This window comes from Ranitomeya variabilis, chromosome 3 (genome assembly GCF_051348905.1).
Source record: "Ranitomeya variabilis isolate aRanVar5 chromosome 3, aRanVar5.hap1, whole genome shotgun sequence".
In the NCBI taxonomy this organism is placed as follows: domain Eukaryota; kingdom Metazoa; phylum Chordata; class Amphibia; order Anura; family Dendrobatidae; genus Ranitomeya; species Ranitomeya variabilis.
Window position 1 is genome coordinate 614,764,378 of NC_135234.1, and position 23,529 is coordinate 614,787,906.

At 43.2% G+C, this 23,529-nt stretch overlaps 1 protein-coding gene across 1 annotated transcript in view; it reads left to right on the forward strand.

The window, feature by feature from the left end:
- Window positions 1-23,529, forward strand: part of GTF2F2 (general transcription factor IIF subunit 2) — a 298,375-nt gene that overhangs the window by 223,627 nt on the left and 51,219 nt on the right. The window contains exon 8 of the mRNA XM_077297362.1: window positions 5,149-5,292. Within this exon, the coding sequence (XP_077153477.1) occupies window positions 5,149-5,292 (144 nt within the window). The remainder of the gene's footprint in view (window positions 1-5,148; window positions 5,293-23,529) is intronic.

The following is a 23,529-nucleotide window of genomic DNA, read 5'->3' on the forward strand; positions in this document are numbered from 1 at the left end:
TAATACAAGTATCCAGTCCATAGAAAAAATGTTTGCAGTTTCCAAAATGAACCAGATTCCTCCTTTTTCCAGTTTAGTTTCTCGTCGCTCACCATGTGCTACATTTGGCGGCCCATCTTTTCTTCCCAGTAACTCAGCTTCCTCATATGTGCCCTCCGCTAGAATGACGCAAAGCAGATACTGTTCCAGCGCTCCATGCCAGTAACTTTATCCTCTACTCCCTTCATCCGAATATTATCTAAAGGACGATAAGAGCAGCTTCATCCATGCTGTAATTTAATACCGAGCATCATGTCCTGTGTGGGATGTAAGCTAATTGTTTGATTAGAAATGTGAATGCGGTATTGTTCCCATTAATAGACGTTGTCCTTAACCCACAGCGGCCCAGCCGCATCGCTGAGCATTTATAGCCATCAGTCCACATCGCATAGTATAAATAATCATGTACATAGCAGATTATCCTTTTATGAGATGTCTCCACATTGTTCATTGTAATTAGTGCAGTGCATACGTTTCCAAAAGAAGTGTAAAAAATTACAAAATATTACATGGAGGAATGGCTTTTGAACTTTGATGGATGAAGAATGCTGTTATTAGTGAAAAAGAGAAAAGACCAAACAAATGATGGTGTGCACACCCAGCAAAATATCAAATATAAGAAAAAAGTTTTATTTGAACACCAAAAAAAACACACTACAAGGTTAAGATCATTTAAAAAACAATAGCACAAATCCATAACAGTGGTACAACACCCTCTAAGCATACCCTGTGTCGGGAATATATAATGCCATGTTCATGAATCGAACACATATAGTCCCGTGAGACACCAGAGCATGAGCTGTGGATTATAAATATGGTATATGTAAATTGACCACAGTCCACATGCATATATACCAGATATAATAATGAGCTTTCAATTTTCCACAGGTATATAATTTAAATTGAGCAGCCTATGTGAGCACAAGACAGGACCCGAATACAATATAAATACAAAGGAGGCATATGAAGTTATGCAAATAAATAACTGTAAATATGCATCGGGTCCTGATATAGCAGAGGTAAGTATACTACCTGTTATTGAGCAGCAGAAAAAGATACATGTTCACATCAGGTATACCCTAAAGTGAAAAAAATTCATGGCCCAAATTGCTGTAGTATGGATCCACTAAGCCTGCTATGAACAGCTCACATGGAGGCTGATGTAACCATATAGTCTCAAAGGGATGAGGGTGTGAGGATAAACCCCAGGCATATCGCTGTCTGGTGCAGATTCATCAGGGTAAGAGTGGAGATAAAGTGCTCATACAGAACCTTATATAGTAACCAATCATGCAAAAATTCAATACCGGTGTGAAGCTCCGATCCGGCAAGACGCAAGAAAGGATTGGCTGACGCAAGCAGCCCAATCTGTGGAATCGCAGTTCAGCACCGCCCAGATGCCGAAAATCAAATGAGGGTGCCGAAGAAAGATGCAAAATGCGTTTGCGCCAAATAAGGAGAATGTGCCGTCTCCCAATGTTGCCAGAGCGCGTGCGCAGGTACCAGCATTGCAAAAAAAGACGATCGTAGGAAAACAAGATGGCAAGATGTGCCACACGCATGCGATAGTTTAGAATGTCCAGACTTAAAGCAATAGGCTTATCTAGCCACGATCGTGGACATAGAAATTGAACACTTATTAATTGTAAGCCATAGTATGCCCAAAAGCTTAAGTTAAATCGGACATGTGTGTACTCACTTATAAGCATGCATATGTGATACACAGAGCATATACACGGAAGGTATAAGAACAAACTAAAAATAAAAAGGCCGCAGCGATGATAGTAAATTATCTGTAATGTGACATAAAAATAACCTCACATAGTATACATTGCCATATCCAAAATATTAGGACCAAAGGTCCATGAGAAGTCCCATAGTCCAAAACGCCATATCCCAAATAGAGCAGCGATGAAGCTTTATAGGTCGTGTGAATCCTTCCATCCAGACATCCATAAGAGTGAGGGAGGTTTTCAATCCCATACAATGTTTAAATGCTCTTCCATCATAAGTGGACGGATTAAGTAGCCAACGAGTACTATTCCTACAAAATAGAGAAATCAGGAAGCCCCCATAGATGAGACGCCAGGATAAAGAGCTGTGTAGGATCCAAGTATTATGCACAAAGATGCCGTGTGGTAAAGCCAGCCTGCTATATCCTATATCATTCCGAATGTGCTGATCAAGAAGAAAATAACAAGCATCAAAATGTACATATAATTTTGATGTATACATCACCAAATAAAATCAACCCACAAATCCAGTAAATAAGAGCTCTTCACTGAGCCCTGTTGGCGCCACGGATTGGAGCTCAAAGATCCATCTCGATTCACACTGTAAAAAGCGTTTTTGAGTGCTACCGCCTCTGCCACTGTTATTTTTTGTAAACCCACGAATCTGATCCTGGACGATGATCCGCCATGTACGGTTAAAAAATGAATGGCTACTGGGGTGGGAGCCTTACCCTTTTCCTGGTCAGCAGCTGCTAAGTGAATGGTGGAAACATGCTTTTGGGCCCTTTTTCTCAACTCTTGAAAGGCTTGTCCCACGTAAACTTTGTTACACAGACAAATCAATGCGTATATAACATCTCTCGTTTTGCAATTGATATAGGCCCTCAAAGAGTGGCCTGGATTGTTCAGGGGGCTCCAAAATACATCCCTAGTTGGGACCATAAAGGGACAGAGGTTGCAGTCCCTGCATGGGAAAGACCCTTTCAACACAATACCCCTATTGAGCCGAACAGTAGGCCTACTGAAATGGCTCCTAGTTAGAATGTCCCGAAGATTAGGGGCTCTACTAGCTGTAAGAAGAGGCAGGGTACTAGTCACTGCAACTGTTTGGGTATCCGTTCTCAAAATAGACCAATGTCTGTTCAAAATGTTCCTCACCTGATGCCAACTGTTATTATAGTCTGTGATGAACCTAGGATGTATATTCCTCTCACGTCTCCAGGGTAGTAGCGGTGATGCTTGATCGTGTGAGCGCGCACGTTGGAACGCAGACAAAATTGTCCTCCTAGGATATCCACGTTGTTTAAATCGATCAGTGAGATCACGGGCCTGAGAGAGAAAGTCTAGGTCATATGTGCAATTACGTCTGACCCGGATAAATTGACCAGTGGGTACGCCCACCTTAGTGTGAGCCGGATGGAAGCTGCTATATTCCAATAACGAGTTTGTAGCTGTTGCTTTCCAGAATAAGTCAGTCTCCAAACGTGAGTCTTGTATAAAGACCCTCAAATCCAAAAAAGTGGCGGAACTGGCAGAGATAGAATGGGAGAGAAAAATGTTGTAGGGGTTATCGTTAAGACGATCCAGAAATTGCAAACATTCCATTTCTGTGCCCATCTACAAACAGAATATGTCGTCTATATAACGATACCAGTGACATACCTGGTTTTTAAGGGCCCCTGATGGATATACAACATTTTCTTTCCACCATCCTAAGAAGGTATTTGCATAAGCGGGTGCACACCGAGCACCCATCGCCATTCCAGAGATCTGAAGGAAAAAAGCTCTATCAAAAAGGAAATAGTTGTGATGCAAGGAGAAAGGAGTCATGCAAGCGATCAATATGATCAGATTTATCAAGGTATGCTTAGGGGGTGTTGTACCACTGTTATGGATTTGTGCTGTTGGTTTTAAATGAGTTTAACCTTGTAGTGTGTTTTTTTGGTGTTCAAAGAAAACTTTTTCTTATACTTCATATTTTGCTGGGTGTGCACACCATCATTTGTTTGGTCTTTTCTCTTTTTCACTATGTTCCAGTTTTCCAAACCAGGTGTTGAATGCTGTTATTAGGCTAAGTTCACACTGGATGTTTTTGCTGCTTTTTTTCTGCAGCAAAACCTGAGTGCTTGGCAGGAAAGAAGCTGTGGCAAAAACGCAGGTTTTGCTGCGTTTTTTGCAACATTTTTGGTGTGTTTTTTATGCGTTTTTTTTTTGCATTCAATTCAATGGATGAAAGACGCTGAAAGAAGTGACATGCTCTGTGTCCAAAAAACCATGCAAAGCACAAAATACTGTTGACAAAAAACATTTCTGAAATCTGATAAACGCAGCTGAAAATTAGCATAAGAAAGCAACAGAAACTACCAGTGTGAACTTAGCCTTACATGGCATAATTGGCAGTAGGCAAAATAGGAAAATGGAGGATTTACTGGGCTTTAAAGCTCCTCTACATACTTGTTATTAGTTTGGGGTATAAAATCCTGATGACAGATTATCTGTAATGTAAGGGCAGGTACCTTGATTCTAACACTGCATCGCTTACTCAGCTGCTTGCTGTAGGTTTGATCCAAAAGTGTTTTATTAGCATGATATTATCACTAAAAGATTATCAATTCTGTAGCAATGTAATCTTTATTATTCATGAGATGTGATTAACCCAGCCTCCACCATGGATTGACAGCTCTTTGTCCATGAACAGTGTAGGCAGAAAGCTGGCAACTGGTGGAGTGGATGGGCTATACACAGCTTATCACTGAGAAGACTAGCAGATCTGCAGACAACTGCAGCAAGGAGCCCAGTAAGGCTACGTTCCCACACTTAAGTGTAATAAGTTACTTGCTTTTTTCCGCAAATGCACAGCGTAAAAAATAAAAACTCATTGTGGGAATGTAGCCTTAGTAACACAACACTGGAATCTGGGTCTCTGCACCTAGATCATTTTCCTCTCAAATGGGACAGCAAAAACATAGTGTTGGTTTCCCTTTAAATAGCAAATGAAAATACTGGCTTTCTAGTGGATCTGTAGGAGCCAGGATATTGCTTCATGAGATTTGATGACCTATTGATTTTAGTATGCCCTATGCAATTCATTTATCCTTTGTTGGGTTTCTCCAGCTGATAACGTCTGAAAACGATATCTCGGCGGCAGAACAGATAGTTTATTTTTAGGGAACTCTGATGATGAAAATCAAAAAAACATCCGTAAATTCGTCTGGGCATCAAGCTGTGTCGTGGGGTTAAAATCCTTAGATACGCCTTTAAATCTCTACCATAAATTGTTAGCACAATGAATATAAATGCTAAGTGTCTATGCATTTTTCTATATCATTATATTAACTATATCATTTTTTTTTTCTTTCATTGGTTTGTTGTGCAGATTGAATATGAGAAGAAGAAAAAAGACGATGGAAAGCGTGCACGTGCGGACAAGCAGCAGGTCTTGGACATGCTGTTTTCTGCTTTTGAAAAGCATCAGTATTACAACCTTAAAGATCTAGTGGACATTACAAAGCAGCCCGTGGTAAGTGGCAGAGATAAAGGCCTGAGTGGGGGTGGTAGACAGTATGTTTTTCATTAGCGACTAACACTTCCATTTCTTCATATGGCGTTATTGTGATCACACCTCTTTCTGGTTCGCAAACTCTTTATGTATTTAAAGTGCCTTATACGTATATTGTAAAATACAAATAATGTGTTATACTAGTTATATATATATATATGTGTGTGTGTGTTATATATATACACACACACACACACACACACACACACACACACACACACACACACACACACACACACACACACATACACATACACACATATATATATACTAGATTGTGGCCCGATTCTAACGCATCGGGTATTCTAGAATATGCATGTCCCCGTAGTATATGGACAATGATGATTCCAGAATTCGTGGCAGACTGTGCCCGTCGCTGATTGGTCAAGGCAACCTTTATGACGACATCGTCGCCATGGCAACCATTATGACATCTACGTCGATACTGTGCCCGTCGCTGAATGGTCAAGGCCTGGCGGCCTCGACCAATCAGAGACGCGGGTTTTCCATTATGACATCATCGTCGCCATGCTGTGCCCATCGCTGATTGGTCGAGGCCTGGTTGCCTCGACCAATCAGAGACGCGGGATTTCCAAGACAGACAGACAGACAGACAGACGGAAAAACCCTTAGACAATTATATATACACTAGATTGTGGCCCGATTCTAATGCATCGGGTATTCTAGAATATGCATGTCCCCGTAGTATATGGACAATGATGATTCCAGAATTCGCGGCAGACTGTGCCCGTCGCTGATTATCAAGGCAACCTTTAAGACATCATCGTCGCCATGGCAACCATTATGACATCTACGTTGATACTGTGCCCGTCGCTGATTGGTCGAGGCCTGGCGGCCTCAACCAATCAGAGACGCAGGATTTCCGGGACAGACAGACAGACAGACAGAAAGACAGACAGACAGACGGAAAAACCCTTAGACAATTATATATATAGACTGTGTTCCAAATTATTATGCACAAAGAGTTTAGGAGTGATAAGGTTAGAATTTTTTTGTTTGTCATTTAAACTCATTGATGGTGATGTGTGTCAGGGCTCTTTATATCACTGAAAGCAATTGCAGATACCTGTGCACATTAGTTTGGCAGGTGTGTCCAAATAAAGGCAAGACTACTTAAGAAGGCTGTTCCACATTATTAAGCAGCCTACATTTTTTGCCAGAATGGGAAACAAAAAGGATGTGTTGGCTGCTGAGAAGCAACAAATTGTGGAGTATTTAGGTCAAGGCATGACTACAATCAACATTGCCAAGACACTTCATCGTGATCATCGCACAATCAAGAAGTATGTAGCCGATTCCCAGCACACATGTGTGCATGCTGATAAGGAAAAATTGAGGACTCTTTCCAACAGGCAATTGCGTAAGGTTAAAAGAGCAGCTGCAAAAATGCCTTGTCATAGCAGCAGACAAGTTTTTGAAGCTGCTGGTGCCTCCAACGTCCCCAGAACAACAAGATGCAGGATCCTTCAGAGGTGCGTAAGCCATCCTGTTGACCACCTCTATCCACTGCACACAAGCAGAAACAGCTCCAGTGGGCCAAACGATACATGAAGACTGACTTCCAAACTGTTTTGTTCACCGATGAGTGCCGTGCAACGCTCGATGGTCCAGATGGATGGAGTGGAGGATGGCTGGTTGATGGACACCCCATGAAAACACGGCTAAGGCTACTTTCACACTGGCGTTAACTGCATTACGTCGCAAATGCGTCGTTTTGCCGAAAAAACGCATCCTGCAAAAGTGCTTGCAGGATGCGTTTTTTCAGCACTGACTAACATTAGCGACGCATTTGCAACGCAATGACACACGTCGCAACCGTCCTGCGAAGGTTGTGCCGTGCTGTTGCGGACCGTCGGGAGCAAAAAACGTTACATGTAACGTTTTTTGCTCCCGACGGTCCGCTTTTTCCGACCGCGCATGCGCGGCCGGAACTCCGCCCCCAGCTCCCCGCACTTCCCCGCACCTCACAATGGGGCAGCGGATGCGCTGGAAAAATGCATCCGCTGCACCCGTTGTGCGGCGGGGACAACGCTAGCGTCGGGGACCTCGGCCCGGCGACGGGCCGAGCCCGACGCTAGTGTGAGAGAAGCCTAAGGCACCAACAAGGAGGAGGTGGAGTAATGTTTTAGGCTGGAATCATGGGGAGAGAGATTGTCGGCCCCTTTATGATCCCTGAAGGGGTAAAGATGAACTCCATAATCTATGTGGAGTTTCTAAAACAACACTTCCTGCCATGGTTCAAGAGGAAGAACCGTGCTTTCCGCAGCAAGATCATTTCCATGCATGATAATGCACCGTCTCATGCTGCAAAAAACACATCTGCATCTCTGGCTGCTATGGGCATAAAAGAGGACAAACTCATGGTGTGGCCACCATCTTCCCCTAACCTCAACCCCATTGAGACCCTCTGGAGCATCATCAAAAGGAGCGTCTATGATGGCGGGAGGCAGTTCACATCTAAGCAACAGCTCTGGGAGGGTATTCTGTCCACATGCAAAACAATCGAAGCAGAAACCATCCAAAAACTGACTAATTCAATGGACGAGAGAGTTCAGAAGCTTCTTTCGACAAGGGGTCCTATGTGCAAATGTAACATCACTTAGAATAAAGTTTTCACTTGAAAACTGTTTGATTTCATTTTGTAATAAGCTGATAATGCTTATAACTTCACAATTGACCATTTTTTTGTTCAAAATAAAAAAAAAAGGTTGAAAACTCTGCTGTGCATAATAATTTGGAACATGCATTTTGAGTGTTTATTTTTTTTTAAAGATACTGGTTTCATAGGCAGTTTGTTCCAAAACATTGCAATTACACTAGAATAGTAGATGACTGGAAAATAACAATGACTGCAATTCAGATAGGTAATTTAGAGAAAATGTGAGGAAATATTATTTGCATAATAATTTGGAACACAGTGTGTATATATATATATATATATATATATATATATATATATATATATATATATATATATATATATATATATATATATATATATATATATATACCCGCTGAAGCGCAGTCGGCGCGAAACAGCCGCCGTCCAACCTCGTCACCGTGCACCCTCGCCTGTATCTGCCGTCTCCGAAAAATGTCCTCACCCCATGATATGGGCAAATAAAGGACTTCGATTGCACCACTACTTGGTGAGGGCCACATCTTCATTTTTCTTCTATAAGTATTGCAATATTATTGGACACACAATGTTGAGCACCACGCTCCAAGAGTGAACCACCATCAACAAGCGATCAAACGGACACACAAACTGCAACTCGACCTAGTGCCGTTCTATCTGCTTTTTTACTAAAGAAAAAAAAATAAAAATAAATTTATATATATATATATATATATATATATATATATATATATATATATACAGTACAGAGCAAAAGTTTGGACACACCTTCTCGTTTAAAGATTTTTCTGTATTTTCATGACTATGAAAATTGTAAATTCACACTGAAGGCATCAAAACTATGAATTAACACATGTGGAATTATGTACTTACAAAAAAGTGTGAAACAACTGAAATTATGTCTTATATTCTAGGTTCTTCAAAGTAGCCACCTTTTGCTTTGATGACTGCTTTGCACACTCTTGGTATTCTCTTGATGAGCTTCAAGAGGTAGTCACCGGGAATGGTTTTCACTTCACAGGTGTGCCCTGTCAGGTTTAATAAGTGGGATTTCTTGCCTTATAAATGGGGTTGGGACCATTAGTTGTGTTGTGCAGAAGTCTGGTGGATACACAGCTGATAGTACTACTGAATAGACTGTAAATACAAATTCTATAGCAAGAAAAAAGCAGCTAAGTAAAGAAAATCAAGTGGCCATCATTAGTTGCACCATCATTTATTTTTCAACAGAACAATGACCCCAAACACACCTCCAGGCTGTGTAAGGGCTATTTGACCAAGAAGGAGAGTGATGGGGTGCTATGCCAGATGACCTGTACTCCACGGTCACCAGACCTGAACCCAATCGAGATGGTTTGGGGTGAGCTGGACCACAGAGTGAAGGCAAAAGGGCCAACAAGTGCTAAGCATATCTGGGAACTCCTTCAAGATTGTTGGAAGACCATTCCTGGTGACTACCTCTTGAAGCTCATCAAGAGAATGCCAAGAGTGTGCAAAGCCGTCATCAAAGCAAAAGTTGGCTACTTTGAAGAACCTAGAATATAAGACATATTTTCAGTTGTTTCACACTTTTTTGTTAAGTATATAATTCCACATGTGTTAACCCCTTAAGCCCCGAGGATGGTTTGCACGTTAATGACCGGGCCAATTTTTACAATTCTGACTACTGTCCCTTTATGAGCTTATAACTCTGGAACGCTTTAACGGATCTTCGCGATTCTGACATTTTCTCGTGACATATTGTACTTCATGATAGTGGTAAAATTTCTTCGATAAAACTTGCGCTTATTTGTGAAAAAAACGGAAATTTGGCGAAAATTTTGAAAATGTCGCAATTTTCCAACTTTGAATTTTTATGCCCTTAAATCACAGAGATATGTCACACAAAATACTTAATAAGTAACATTTCCCACATGTCTACTTTACATCAGCACAATTTTGGAACCAAAATTTTTTTTTGTTAGGGAGTTATAAGGGTTAAAAGTTGTCCAGCAATTTCTAATTTTTACAACACCATTTTTTTTAGGGACCACATCTCATTTGAAGTCATTTTGAGGGGTCTATATGATAGAAAATACCCAAGTGTAACACCATTCTAAAAACTGCGCCCCTCAAGGTGCTCAAAACCACATTCAAGAAGTTTATTAACCCTTCAGGTGTTTCACAGGAATTTTTGGAATGTTTAAATAAAAATGAACATTTAACTTTTTTCACACACAATTTATTTCAGCTCCAATTTGTTTTATTTTACCAAGGGTAACAGGAGAAAATGGACCTTAAAAGTTGTTGTACAATTTGTCCTTAGTACGCTGATACCCCATATGTGGGGGTAAACCACTGTTTGGGTGCATGGCAGACCTCGGAAGGGAAGGAGCGCCATTTGACTTTTCAATGCAAAATTGACTAGAATTGAGATGGGACACCATGTTGCGTTTGGAGAGCCCCTGATGTGCCCAAACAGTAGAAACCCCCACAAGTGACTCCATATTGGAAACTAGACCTCCCAAGGAACTTATCTAGATGTGTTGTGAGAACTTTGAACCCCCAAGTGTTTCACTACAGTTTACAACGCAGAGCCGTGAAAATAAAAAATCTTTTTTTTTCCCACAAAAATAATTTTTAGCCCCCCAAATTTTTATTTTCCCAAGGGTAACGAGAACTTGGACCCAAAAGTTGTTCAATTTGTCCCGAGTACGCTGATACCCCATATGTTGGGGTAAACCCCTGTTTGGGCGCACGGGAGAGCTCGGAAGGGAAGGAGCACTGTTTTACCTTTTCAACGCAGAATTGGCTGGAATTGAGATCGGACGCCATGTTGCTTTTGGAGAGCCCCTGATGTGCCTAAACAGTGGAAACTCCCCAATTCTAACTGAAACCCTAATCCAAACACGCCCCTAACCCTAATCCCAATGGTAACCCTAACCACACCCCTAACCCTGACACACCCCTAATTCTAATCCCAACCGTAATCCCAACGTAAATGTAATCCAAACCCTAACTTTAGCCCCAACCCTAACCCTAGCTCTAACCCTAGCTCTAACCCTAGCTCTAACCCTAGCTCCAACCCTAGCTCCAACCCTAGCTCCAACCCTAGCTCTAACCCTAGCTCTAACCCTAGCTCTAACCCTAGCTCTAACCCTAGCTCTAACCCTAGCTCTAACCCTAGCTCTAACCCTAGCTCTAACCCTAGCTCTAACCCTAGCTCTAACCCTAGCTCTAACCCTAGCTCTAACCCTAGCTCTAACCCTAGCTCTAACCCCAGCTCTAGCCCTAACCCTAGCTCTAGCCCTAACCCTAGCCCTAACCATAACCCTAACGGGAAAATGGAAATAAATACATTTTTTTTATTTTATTATTTTTCCCTAACTAAAGAGGTGATGAAGGGGGGTTTGATTTACTTTTATAGTGTTTTTTTATAGCGGATTTTTATGATTGGCAGCTGTCACACACTAAAAGATGCTTTTTATAGCAAAAAAGTTTTTTCCATCTCCACATTTTGAGACCTATAATTTTTCCATATTTTGGTCCACAGAGTCATGTGAGGTCTTGTTTTTTGCGGGACGAGTTGTCGTTTTTATTGGTAACATTTTCGGGCATGTGATATTTTTTGATTGCTTTTTATTCCGATTTTTGTGAGGCAGAATGACCAAAAGCCAGCTATTCATTAATTTCTTTTGGGGGGAGCGTTTATACCGTTCCACGTTTGGTAAAATTGATAAAGCAGTCTTATTCTTTGGGTCAGTACGATTACAGCGATACCTCATTAATATAATTTTTTTTATGTTTTGGCTCTTTTATACGATAAAAACTATTTTATAGAAAAAATAATTATTTTGGCATCCCTTTATTCTGAGGACTATAACTTTTTTATTTTTTCACTGATGATGCTGTATGGTGGCTCGTTTTTTGTGCGACAAGATGACGTTTTCACCGGTACCATGGTTATTTATTTACGTCTTTTTGATCGCGTGTTATTCCACTTTATGTTCGGCAGTATGATAATAAAGCGTTTTTTTGCCTCGTGTTTTTTTTTATTTTTTACGGTGATCACTGAAGGGGTTAACTAGTGGGACAGTTTTATAGGTTGGGTAATTACGGACGCGGCAATACTAAATATGTGTACTTTTATTGTGTGTTTTTTTTATTTAAAGAAATGTATTTATGGGAATAATATATATTTTTTCTTTATTTAGGATTTTTTTTTTTTTTTTTTTTTTTTACACGTGGAAATTTTTTTTTTAAACTTTTTTACTTTGTCCCAGGGGGGGACATCACAGATCGCTGATCTGACAGTTTGCCCAGCACTCTGTCAGATCAGCGATCTGACTTACAGCGCTGCAGGCTTACCGGCGCCTGCACTGAGCAGGCGCTTGGTTAGCCACCTCCCTGCAGGACCCGGATGCAGCCTCGCGGCCATTTTGGATCCGGGGACTGCAGGGGAGAGGAGGTAAGAGACGCTCGGAGCAACGCGATCACATCGCGTTGCTCCGAGGGTCTCAGGGAAGCCCGCAGGGAGCCCCCTCCCTGCGCGATGCTTCCCTATACCGCCGGAACACTGCAATCATGTTTGATTGCAGTGTGCCGGGGGTTAATGTGCCGGGGGCGGTCCGTGAACGCTCCTGGCACATAGTGCCGGATGTCAGCTGCGATAGTCAGCTGACACCCGGCCGCGATCGGCCGCGCTCCCCCCCATGAGCGAGGTCTATCGCATATGACGCACTATCCCTTCACTGGGAATTAAGTCCCAGGTCACCTCGACAGGATAGTACGTCAAATGGGATTAAGGGGTTAATTCATAGTTTTGATCCCTTCAGTGTGAATGTACAATTTTCATAGTCATGAAAATACAGAAAAATCTTTAAATGAGCAGGTGTGTCCAAACTTTTCCTCTGTACTGTATATATATACACTATATAGTTGTTTTCACAAATTTTTGAGCCCATGGATCCATTATATGTCCATTTTGCAAGCTGACGAGAAAATCTCGCCATACGGATGTCACATGGATGCTTCCATGCGAGAAAATCGCATCCTCGCACTGCACACGGCTGACATATGTTCAGGGAACATTACTGTGATTGTCGTCCATATATATCCGACCAATTTTTTTTTTTTTTTTTAACGTTGTGTGTGACTCCAGCCTAAGGGCTCCTACTCACTTGTGAGCAACTCGGATGAGTCTCGCATGTTTAAAACCCGGCTCTGCACCCGACAACCAGATCGGAGCGTGCGGCCGCATAGGAATACATGCAGCCGCACACTCCTCTCCTCTGTACCAGGTGCAGTGCCGGGGTGTTGCCGTGTGAGACTCATCCAAGTCTCGCGCAAGTGAGTAGGAGCCGTAAAGGAGATCCCCCAACATTAAACATAATGGTATTTTGCTTACTGATCAGAAGGGGTCTGATTGTCAAGACCTTGCAAAAGAACAGGGGCAGCAGCATTTTTTCCCCTCTACAGCAGCACTGCCATCTATCTGCAGTGTAGGGAAGTGCAACACAGCCCTATGTATGTGAACGGATCAGCTCCCTGTACAGCAGTGCCACCCTGACAGTAAAAATGAGGAAGGAGAATTACCTCATAACTGATCGTATTTACTCCATTGTATAATAATTGGGAATATCCCTTTTTTTTAAAAAAAGTAATATCTGCAGATTATTTTACCTTTTTTTTCCCTACGGTTGGATTTTTTTTCTTCAGTTTTTGCAAGGTTGTTTCCACCAATCTCTCCCATCGGGAAACAATGTACAGTCTGAGTTATGTCAACACTGTATTTTTTTACTTGGATCCAGAGGTGACTCCAGGTCACCAATAAGCTGCAACCTTAGAAGGAAGATAGACTTTTCAATGAGTGTCCAATAATACGGAAAATCTGATGGTTCAGAACCTGTCCTGTCCCTTTTAGGCTGCATTCATTTATATCTTCAGTTTTAAAGCTGAAGTCTCAAACAGGTTAAGTTTTACTTTTATTCTACTTCCACATATGTAGCAAATATTTTATATGTACCTGCCTGAAATCGGCTGGGCAAGGAGTTCGGCAAGCTGGAAAGCCCCCAAGGCAAATGTTAGGATTTGTTTCAGCTTTGTATTATTATGCTTTGGGGTAGTGTGGTGCCACCTGAAGGTCATTTTTCCTTACTGCAGTTTTATGAAAATTAATTTTTAAAATGTATTTGTGATCACGTCATGGATGTGTGGTTTGTTTGGCTATTTTCTTGCTGAAGGGGGCAAGTTTACCTTTCAAATGGTGTATCATTTGTGTGTGTGGGTGCAGTATGAACGGAGATACAAAGTAATCACCGAAAAAGAGTGTTTTGAAATAATATAGAAGGATAATATATTATGTTACCTTCTAAGGCAGGGGTCCCCAACCTGTAGCTCGGGAGCCACATGTGGCTCGCGGTCCCATGAATTGTGGCTCGCGACTGTCTGCCAGCTTGGTGCATTAGCTCCATGTCTAGCAAACTGGTATGAAGAACATATCTCAAAATGGTGAATTTTGTGAGTAGCCCTGCACAGTAGTGCAGATCTGGATGCACATACACTGGTCTTAGGAGTTTAGAGATGTTTTAGGTATGGTATGCTAAAAAGATGGTACTACCTGTTAGAGGAGGTGCTAAAAGCTGGATGTGTGTTGGGAGTCATTGATGGGAGAATACTGAATGGGGGTATTGTGGGAACCCCGGTGTGAAGGAAGCCCAGTTCCTCCCACGTCACCAATCCATGACATCACTACACAGGCACAGCTCTCCGGCGCCCCCTTTGTCTCTCAGGTCAGTAAGGGAACTGCACCTAGAGCAAATGGCCGCCGGGGAGACTGCTGTTGTGAAATTGGATTCTGGGCTCCCCCGGTGGCCACTGGTGGAATTGAACTTGTGTGCATCATCCTCTCTGTTCACCTGTTCCCATCAGGATGTGGGAGTCTCTATATAACCTTGCTCCTCTGTCAGTTTCATGCCGGTCAACAATGTAATCAGAAGCCTTTCTTTGCATGTTCCTGCTACTAGACAACTCCCAGCTAAGTTGGACTTTCGTCCTTGTTTGTTTTTGCATTTTGTTCCAGTTCACAGCTGCTGTTTCGTTACTGTGTCTGGAAAGCTCTTGTGATCTGAAATTGCCACTCTGGTGTTATGAGTTAATACTAGAGTCTTAAAGTAATTTCTGGATGGTGTTTTGATAGGGTTTTCAGCTGACCATGAAAGTGCCCTTTCTGTCTTCCTGCTATCTAGTAAGCGGACCTCGATTTTGCTAAACCTATTTTCATACTACGTTTGTCATTTCATCTAAAATCACCGCCAATATATGTGGGGGCCTCTGTCTGCCTTTTGGGGAAATTTCTCTAGAGGTGAGCCAGGACTGTATTTTCCTCTGCTAGGATTAGTTAGTCCTCCGGCTGGCGCTGGGCGTCTAGGGATAAAACGTAGGCACGCTACCCGGCCACTATTAATTGTGCGGCAGGTTTAGTTCATGGTCAGTTTAGATTCCATCTTCCAAGAGCTAGTTCTTATATATGCTGGGCTATGTTCTCTCGCCATTGAGAATCATGACAGACTGCCCTGTTACCCACGCTGGGTATTCTAAGTTTCGCAATCAGAGTAAAAGGATCAGCCCAAAATTAATTTATGATTTAATTGCCTTAAGGGCGCACTAGGTGATTACAAGAAATATACAGTCAAAATATATCAAGAGTTACAGTCAGAGTAAAATATAACAATCATAAGACAAGGCTTAGAGGTATAAAGCTGTAGGTCAATTTACCAGGTTGAAGGTCGCTTGTGGAAGCCAGGGGGCTTAGCGTTCCACAGGTCCAAGACTTAGTTGCCGGGCAGCCCCCAGAAAGCGTGTGCTTGCTCCCCTCTGGCTGGCATATGCCCTGTTCCTTAGTTAGTCATCTTCCTCTGTTCTGACCCACTCTCCAAGTGTCCCAGCTCTTAACCATGCTGTGTCCCTCACCCTGTAGCTGGGTGGGCTTAGCAATCTCCACCCCTCTGCCTCCCTGCAAGATTTATTCCAATATCTAATAAATGAGATAACTTCTCTCAGGATGATCGGATCAGTACACGGGTGGTACCAGCGCATGTGGTTTGTTCTGCCGGTCGTACAGGGATCAAACCTGGACCCATTCGGTCGCTGTGGGAGGCTGATCTCTATATCTCGGGTTTCAGAGCTCCCACGGGCCCGGGAGTCGCACTGTCAGATGCGCAATTTCTTTAGGGCGAGGGGGATATTTTTTATGAGCCGGTACCTCGGACGATGCGTCCATAATTCACGATTCCATGTTGGAGATGGTTCGACTGGACGGCCATAATCGATGTGTATCCTGTGGCCACTTGACATGCGTGCTGTAAGCCCCTCAGGCACCTCTATGTCCCCTGCTGGTGTGGCTTCCTCACTCAGGCTTTGAAATGCCAACTGCCTGCTACATGGTACTCAGCCCATTACCATACTAAAAGGAACTTTATTCATTAGAAAAGGTGGGGGCTAGGAGCACTCCTCTCTGCAGACCTGTGACCAGGAGACAACATGGAGTCACGCCAATCTCTGTTAGTATGCCCGTCCAAGATGGCGGCTGTTCCCTCATCACACCCGGGATCTCAGTTCACTGCTTTGGAGTGATCTCTGTGTAAAAGCTTTGGTTATCATTATACCTGTAATGGGGGCTATGGATGACACTACTTTGAAGGGGGTGGGAGCTGGATGTGGCTCGCGACCCTCTCTCAGTGCTGAATGTGGCTCGCGACCCTCTCTCTAAGCTGAATGTGGCTCTCAAGGTCAGAAAGGTTGGGGACTACTGTTCTAAGGCGTCCCTTCTACAGAACTATATATTATATGGCATGAGAAACTTCTTGAAATGCCTCTGGGCATGCCATGGCCTGCCTCTGGATATGCTGTGGCCTGCCTCTGGGTATGCCGTGGCCTGCCTCTGAGTATGCCGTTGCCTGCCTCTGGGTATGCCGTGGCCTGCCTCTGGGTATGCCGTGGTCTGCCTCTGCGTATGCCGTGGTCTGCCTCTGCGTATGCCGTGGTCTGCCCCTGGATATGCCGTGGCCGGCCCCTGGATATGCCGTGGCCGACCTCTGGATATGCCGTGGCTGGCCTCTGGATATGCCACGAGTGTCCATATTTGAAATACCCCTTTAGCAGTCCTCTAAAAAGGCTGCAATTGAATTAATTTGTAATCAGTGATTTAAGGGCCCACATCATAGCAGTGTTTTTCTTTATATTGGTAAGTAGGTTTTTTTATTGCAGTACGTGGTTGTGAAATTGTATTTTGGTGGTTACTGTAGCATCAAATTTCGGAGCCGCAATCATGGTTGCATGTAAAGATCGAAATTTCTCCAGTGTCAAAGCCCTACTTATCCCTGCCCCTAATTAACCAAGCCACGCCTTTCAAATCTCCTATGGAAAGGATCACAAAAAAATCCTATGTTCTCAGTTGTGTGTCTAGTGTCTAAAATCATGGTCTAATATTTGTGCCACATGCGGTGCTCCATAAGCCAATGTTCGTATCTGTTCCATGGTCCTGCACTGCTGTCTTTCCTACTAACCACATTTTCCGTATGATCAGCCAAGCTGTAGTTGATTGCCTGCAGTTATCACATCCTGTTCTAATCTTTGAGATGTAACCACTGGTGAAATGTGTAATCAAATTATTGCAATCTAAGGTTAATTTCTCCTATTTGGATAAACAAGTTGACATTGAAGCCAGGATTCTCGGGAGGCATAACATTGGAGGAGCCACACACAGAAGACCTGTCAAACATACGTAGCTGAGCTTATTTGCGGACATCACAGCAGAGTTCACACATTGCAATTTAAGGGTCCATCTACACATAAAACTCTACCAGTTGTTTAATAACCTGTAATCAGGGGTGTAATGGTCACAGAAGTTGTCAGGGCCCGTGTGGGTGGGGGGCCCGCCGACGCCAGTGCAAATTTCAACTGAATGTGCATCTTTGGATGCACATTTATCTGAAGTGAATTGGGGAGCACAGACCTGTTGAGTCAGTCTGCTAGAGTACATGCTGCTGGCCAATCGGAGGCCAGTAGCTGACGTCTAATTGCATGTGATGGGTGGGGGGTATGGCAGTGATGTCATGCGATCTCATCGCTTGCACGCTGAAGTCAGCTGCGGACTTCAGAAGAGGACGCCGCGCGGTGCAGGGAAGGTGAGAAAAATTGTTTATTTTTTTATGTATTAAAGAACAGCGGAATGGGTGACATATTCCAGGATGGGGAACATGTATACCAGGATGGGGCCCAAAATAATGGGCATATATACCAGGAATGGGACATAGGATAAGGGACAGATATACCAGGATGGGGGACATATATATTCCATGATATGCCCATGATGAGGAAATGTACACCATAATGAGGGTCATATATGCCAGGATGGAGAACATATATATCAGGATGGGCCCAGGAGCCTGGATGTGGAACATATATACCAGGAGGGAGAGCATACAGTTGTGCTCAAAAGTTTACATACCCCTGCAGAATTTTTGTTTTCTTGGTCTTTTTTCAGAGAATATGAATGATAACACCAAACTTATTCTCCACTCATGGTTAGTGGTTGGGTGAAGCCATTTATTGTCAAACTACTGTGTTTTCTCTTTTTAAATCATAATGACAACCCAAAACATACAAATGACCCTGATCAAAAGTTTACATACCCTGGTGATTTTGGCCTGATAACATGCACAGAAGTTGACATAAATGGGTTTGAATGGCTACTAAAGGTAACATCCTCACCTGTGACCTGTTTGCTTGTAATCAGTGTGTGTGCATAAAAGCTGAGTGAGTTTCTGGGATCCAGACAGACTCTTGCATCTTTCATTCAGCCACTGACGTTTCTGGATTGTGAGTCATGGGGAAAGCAAAAGAACTGTCAATGGATCTTCAGGAAAAGGTAGTTGAACTGTATAAAACAGGAAAGGGATACAAAAAGATATCCAAGGAATTGATCATGCCAGTCAGCAGTGCTCAAACTGTGATTAACAAATGGAAAATCAGGGGCTCTGTAAAAACAAAACCACGGTCAGGTAGACCAACAAAAATGTAATCCACACCTGCCAGGAAAATTGTTTGGGATGCAAAGAAAAGCTCACAAATAACATCAGCTGAAATACAGTTTAGGGGGGTGGTGCTGTTATGGACAGTAAGGAACACGCTGCCACTTTAAGAGACAGCACCCCCTTCTCTGGTGTGATGGAATGTTCTGCTCCCCCCTGCAATAAACTGTGTAAATGAACTGCCCTGGGCTAAGGGGAGGAGTTGAGCCTTGGGAGTGTGTGAGCAGAAGCTTCTGCAGAGAACGTCTGTGCTAAGCTTGTAGCTGTGACAGAGTACCTACAGCCTGGGATGGAGTGGACTCGTGAAATTGGACGGACTCTTCGGGTCCAACAAGGGTGGCTGTCCTGTGATAGTTTGAGAAGCCACGAAGATACCGAGAAAGGGATTTACAGTTTCCATGAGCACCTCCAGGACCCAGAAGCAAAGAGAAGACCACGTTTCACGGAGCTGGCAGAGAGCCGTGCGCACCACCGTACTAGACTGTTGGGGGCCCCCTGGGACTGGATCTGAGTCACCAACATCACCGTGAGTTTGTTCCTGTTTTGTGCACATGTCAGGGCCTAGTGTAGGCTTCAATAGACAGAACACGGCAGCCCTGTGGCCTGCTTAGTAGAGGCCAGGGAGGCTATACATAGAGTAGCATCATTCTTTGTTTATTGTTTGCATTTGCTTGTGTGACGTATATTGAGTCTGTAATAGTTGGAGCACCGTGCTATTTGACGGCCCAGCTAAAGAATACAACTCTTATAAATTCTTTTGCCACTGCATACCCCTGTTTGCACCTTCCTCATCCACTTCATTCTTTGCCTTCCAATAAATTTACCCTTTGTTGTTTGCACCTCATCTTCTGTACGGTAGTCTCCCTGCATTGTGGTGGTTCCCTGGCCATCGCTTCAACGGGACTCTCTGAAAACTAGCGGTGTGGCCGTTTCAAGATGCACATTAAGGAGGCACTTGAAGAAAAATGGGCTGCATGGTCGAGTCGCCAGAAGAAAGCCATTACTGCGCAAATGCCACAAAGTATCTCGCCTGCAATATACAAAACGGCACAGAGACAAGCGTCAAAACTTCTGGAACAAGGTAATTTAAAGTGATGAGACCAAAATTGAACTTTTTGGCCACAACCATAAACGTTACATTTGGAGAGAGGTCAACAAGGCCTATGATAAAAGAATCACCATTCCTACTTAAAAGCATGGAGGTGGATCGCTGCTGTTTTGGGGATGTGTGAGCTACAAAGCCACAGAAAGCTTGGTCAAAGTTGAAGGAAAGATTAATGCAGCACATTATCATCAAATACTGGTGTCAAATTTGCACTCATCTGCCCGGAAGCTGCGCATGGGACGTACTTGGACATTCCAACATGACAAAGATCCAAAACACAAGGCCAAGTCAGCCTGTCATTGGCTACAGCAGAACAAAGTGAAGGTTCTTAAGTGGCCATCTGAGTCTTCTGACCTCAATATTATTGAGCCACTCTGGGGAGATCTCAGGCGTGCAGTTCATGCTAGACAGCCCAGGAATTTACAGGAACTGGAGGCTTTTGCCAAGAAGAGTGGGCAGCTTTACCATCTGAGAAAATAAAGAACCTCATCCACAACTACCACAAAAGACTTCAAGCTGTCATTAATGTTAGAGGGGGAATACACGGTATTAAGAAATGGGGTATGTGAACTTTTGATCAGGGTCATTTGGATGTTTTGGGTTGTCATTATGATTGAAAAAGAGAAACCACACTAGTTTGACAATAAATGGCTTCACCCAACCACTAACCGTGAGTGGAGAAAAAGTTTTAATTCATAGTCTCTGAAAAAAGGCCAAGAAAGTAAAAATTCTGCCTGGGTATGTAAACTTTTGAGAACAACTTTATATACTAGGATGGGTCCAGGAGACTGGATGTGGAACATATATACCAGGATATGGAACATACAGCTCTGGCAAAAATTAAGAGACCACCACATCAAAACCCTGGCATGGGCAGCCCAATCTCCAGACCTGAACCCCATTGAAAACCTCTGGAATGTAATCAAGAGGATGATGGATAGTCACAAGCCATCAAACAAAAAAGAACTGCTTACGTTTTTTCCCCAGAAGCAGTGTGAAAGACTAGTGGAAAGCATGCCAAGGCGCATGAAAGCGGTGATTAAAAATCATGGTTATGCCACAAAATATTGATTTCTGAACTCTTCCTTGAGTTAAAACATTAGTATTGTTGTTTCTAAATGACCATGAACGTGTTTTATTTGCATTATGTGAGGTCTGAAAGCACTGGGTTGTTGTTGTTTTTTTTTTTTTTAAATTTTGACCATTTCTCCTTTTCAGACAATACAAAATGTATTGCTTGGAAATTCGGAGACATGTTGTCAGAAGCGTATAGAATAAAAGAACAATTTACATTTTACTTAAAAATATACCTATAAAGATAAAAATCAGACAAACTGAACATTTTGCAGTGGTCTTTTAATTTTTTACCAGAGCTGTATATGCCAGGATGGGGAACCTGTACCAGAATAGAGGTCATATATATGAGGATGAGGAACATATATACCAGGATGGAGGACATATATACTAGGATGGACCCAGGATGGGAGACCAATATACCAGTAAGGAGCCTAAGATGGGGGTTATTACTACATACTCATATGTTCTTATAGGAATTAGAATGCTACAAGGGCCCATACAACTAACCAACATGCGGGGTTATTGTACCCGGCCCAACGGACTCTAGTTGCACCACTGGCTGTAATAGACAAACTGCAGTAAACGATGCACCCTGATTAATAGATTGTTCAGTGCACACAGGCAGCCATAGATCTGGGCAGTGCGAGTCCTGTTTACACAGGATGATGTACAGCTGAGAACAATGATCTTTTGTGCAGTGAAAAAGATCATTTCACCCAATGAAAGAGTGTTTTAGGGTACCGTCACACAGTGCCATTTTCATCGCTACGACGGCACGATCCGTGACGTCGCAGCGTCGTATGATTATCGCTCCAGCGTCGTAGACTGCGGTCACACTTTGCAATCACGGCGCTGGAGCGATGCCGAAGTCCCCGGGTAACCAGGGTAAACATCGGGTTACTAAGCGCAGGGCCGCGCTTAGTAACCCGATGTTTACCCTGGTTACCAGCGTAAACGTAAAACAAACAAACAGTACATACTCACATTCCGGTGTCTGTCCCCCGGCGTTCTGCTTCTCTCCACTGTGTCTGTGCCAGCCGGAAAGCACAGCGGTGACGTCACCGCTGTGCTCGCTTTCCGGCCGGCAGGCGCTCACAGTGCAGAGAAGCTGAGACGCCGGAGGACAGACACCGGAATGTAAGTATGTACTGTTTGTTTTTTTTACGTTTACGCTGGTAACCACGGTAAACATCGGGTTACTAAGCGCGGCCCTGCGCTTAGTAACCCGATGTTTACCCTGGTTACAAGTGAACACATCGCTGGATCGCTGTCACACACAACGATCCAGCGATGTCAGCGGGTGATCAAGCGACGAAAGAAAGTTCCAAACGATCTGCTACGACGTACGATTCTCAGCAGGGTCCCTGATCGCTGCTGTGTGTCAGACACTGCGATATCGTGACGATATAGCTAGAACGTCACGAATCGTACCGTCGTAGCGATGAAAATGGCACTGTGTGACAGTACCCTTACTCATTCATCAGGTAATCATGCAGCCAGTGTCTAATACATGCTGTCCATTGTTCCATATGTATCCGCTCCCTTTAAGGAGTTAAAGTTGCAACAAATCTATACCTGTTTACACAGTAACTCCAAGTCTGCCCATGCGGGAGGTACCATTAAAATCAGATTTAAAAAAAAAAAAAAAAGCCAAAGAACTACAATTGTATTTGTTCTTTTAAACTCAGAAACTCTACATGGAAACTTTACATCACAAGTGACTTTCATAAATCCTTGTGACTGCCTCTAACATCAATGGACATTATGTTCCAGTCTCCAATTGCTCCAGACAACACAAATTAAACTCTGGAGACTTAAATGTGAACATTGCGGATGTGGCTAAATGAAATTGTTAGCGCTCTGCAAAACTGTTGTAATAAGGACATGACAGGAATGGGCCATTAGAGAATGTTTTGATTGCTTGATTTCTGGAGTCGGACCAGTTTGAGTAAAATACGTTGGTAGCTCTGTGATTCGGACGCAGGGTGGATGATGAAGCGGTGATTATACCCGAGAGGCAGTGCAGCATGCTTTCCTTTATAAATGTCAGGTACAATGTAGAGGGAACTCGTGGAGGTTACAAGAGTCTGCCACTGGCAAATTTCAATGCACAAAATCTGTATCGCAGAATATCTGGCCGTGATAAAACACGGAGATGAGGGAACATTTTGCAGAAATTTGCCCAGCAATCTGCAGCAAATTGTGCAGATTTTGAAGTGAATTTCCTGCTGCCGATTCTAGAAGCCACGCGCCCAAGTGAATGTTCCCATGGGCTGTACACTCAG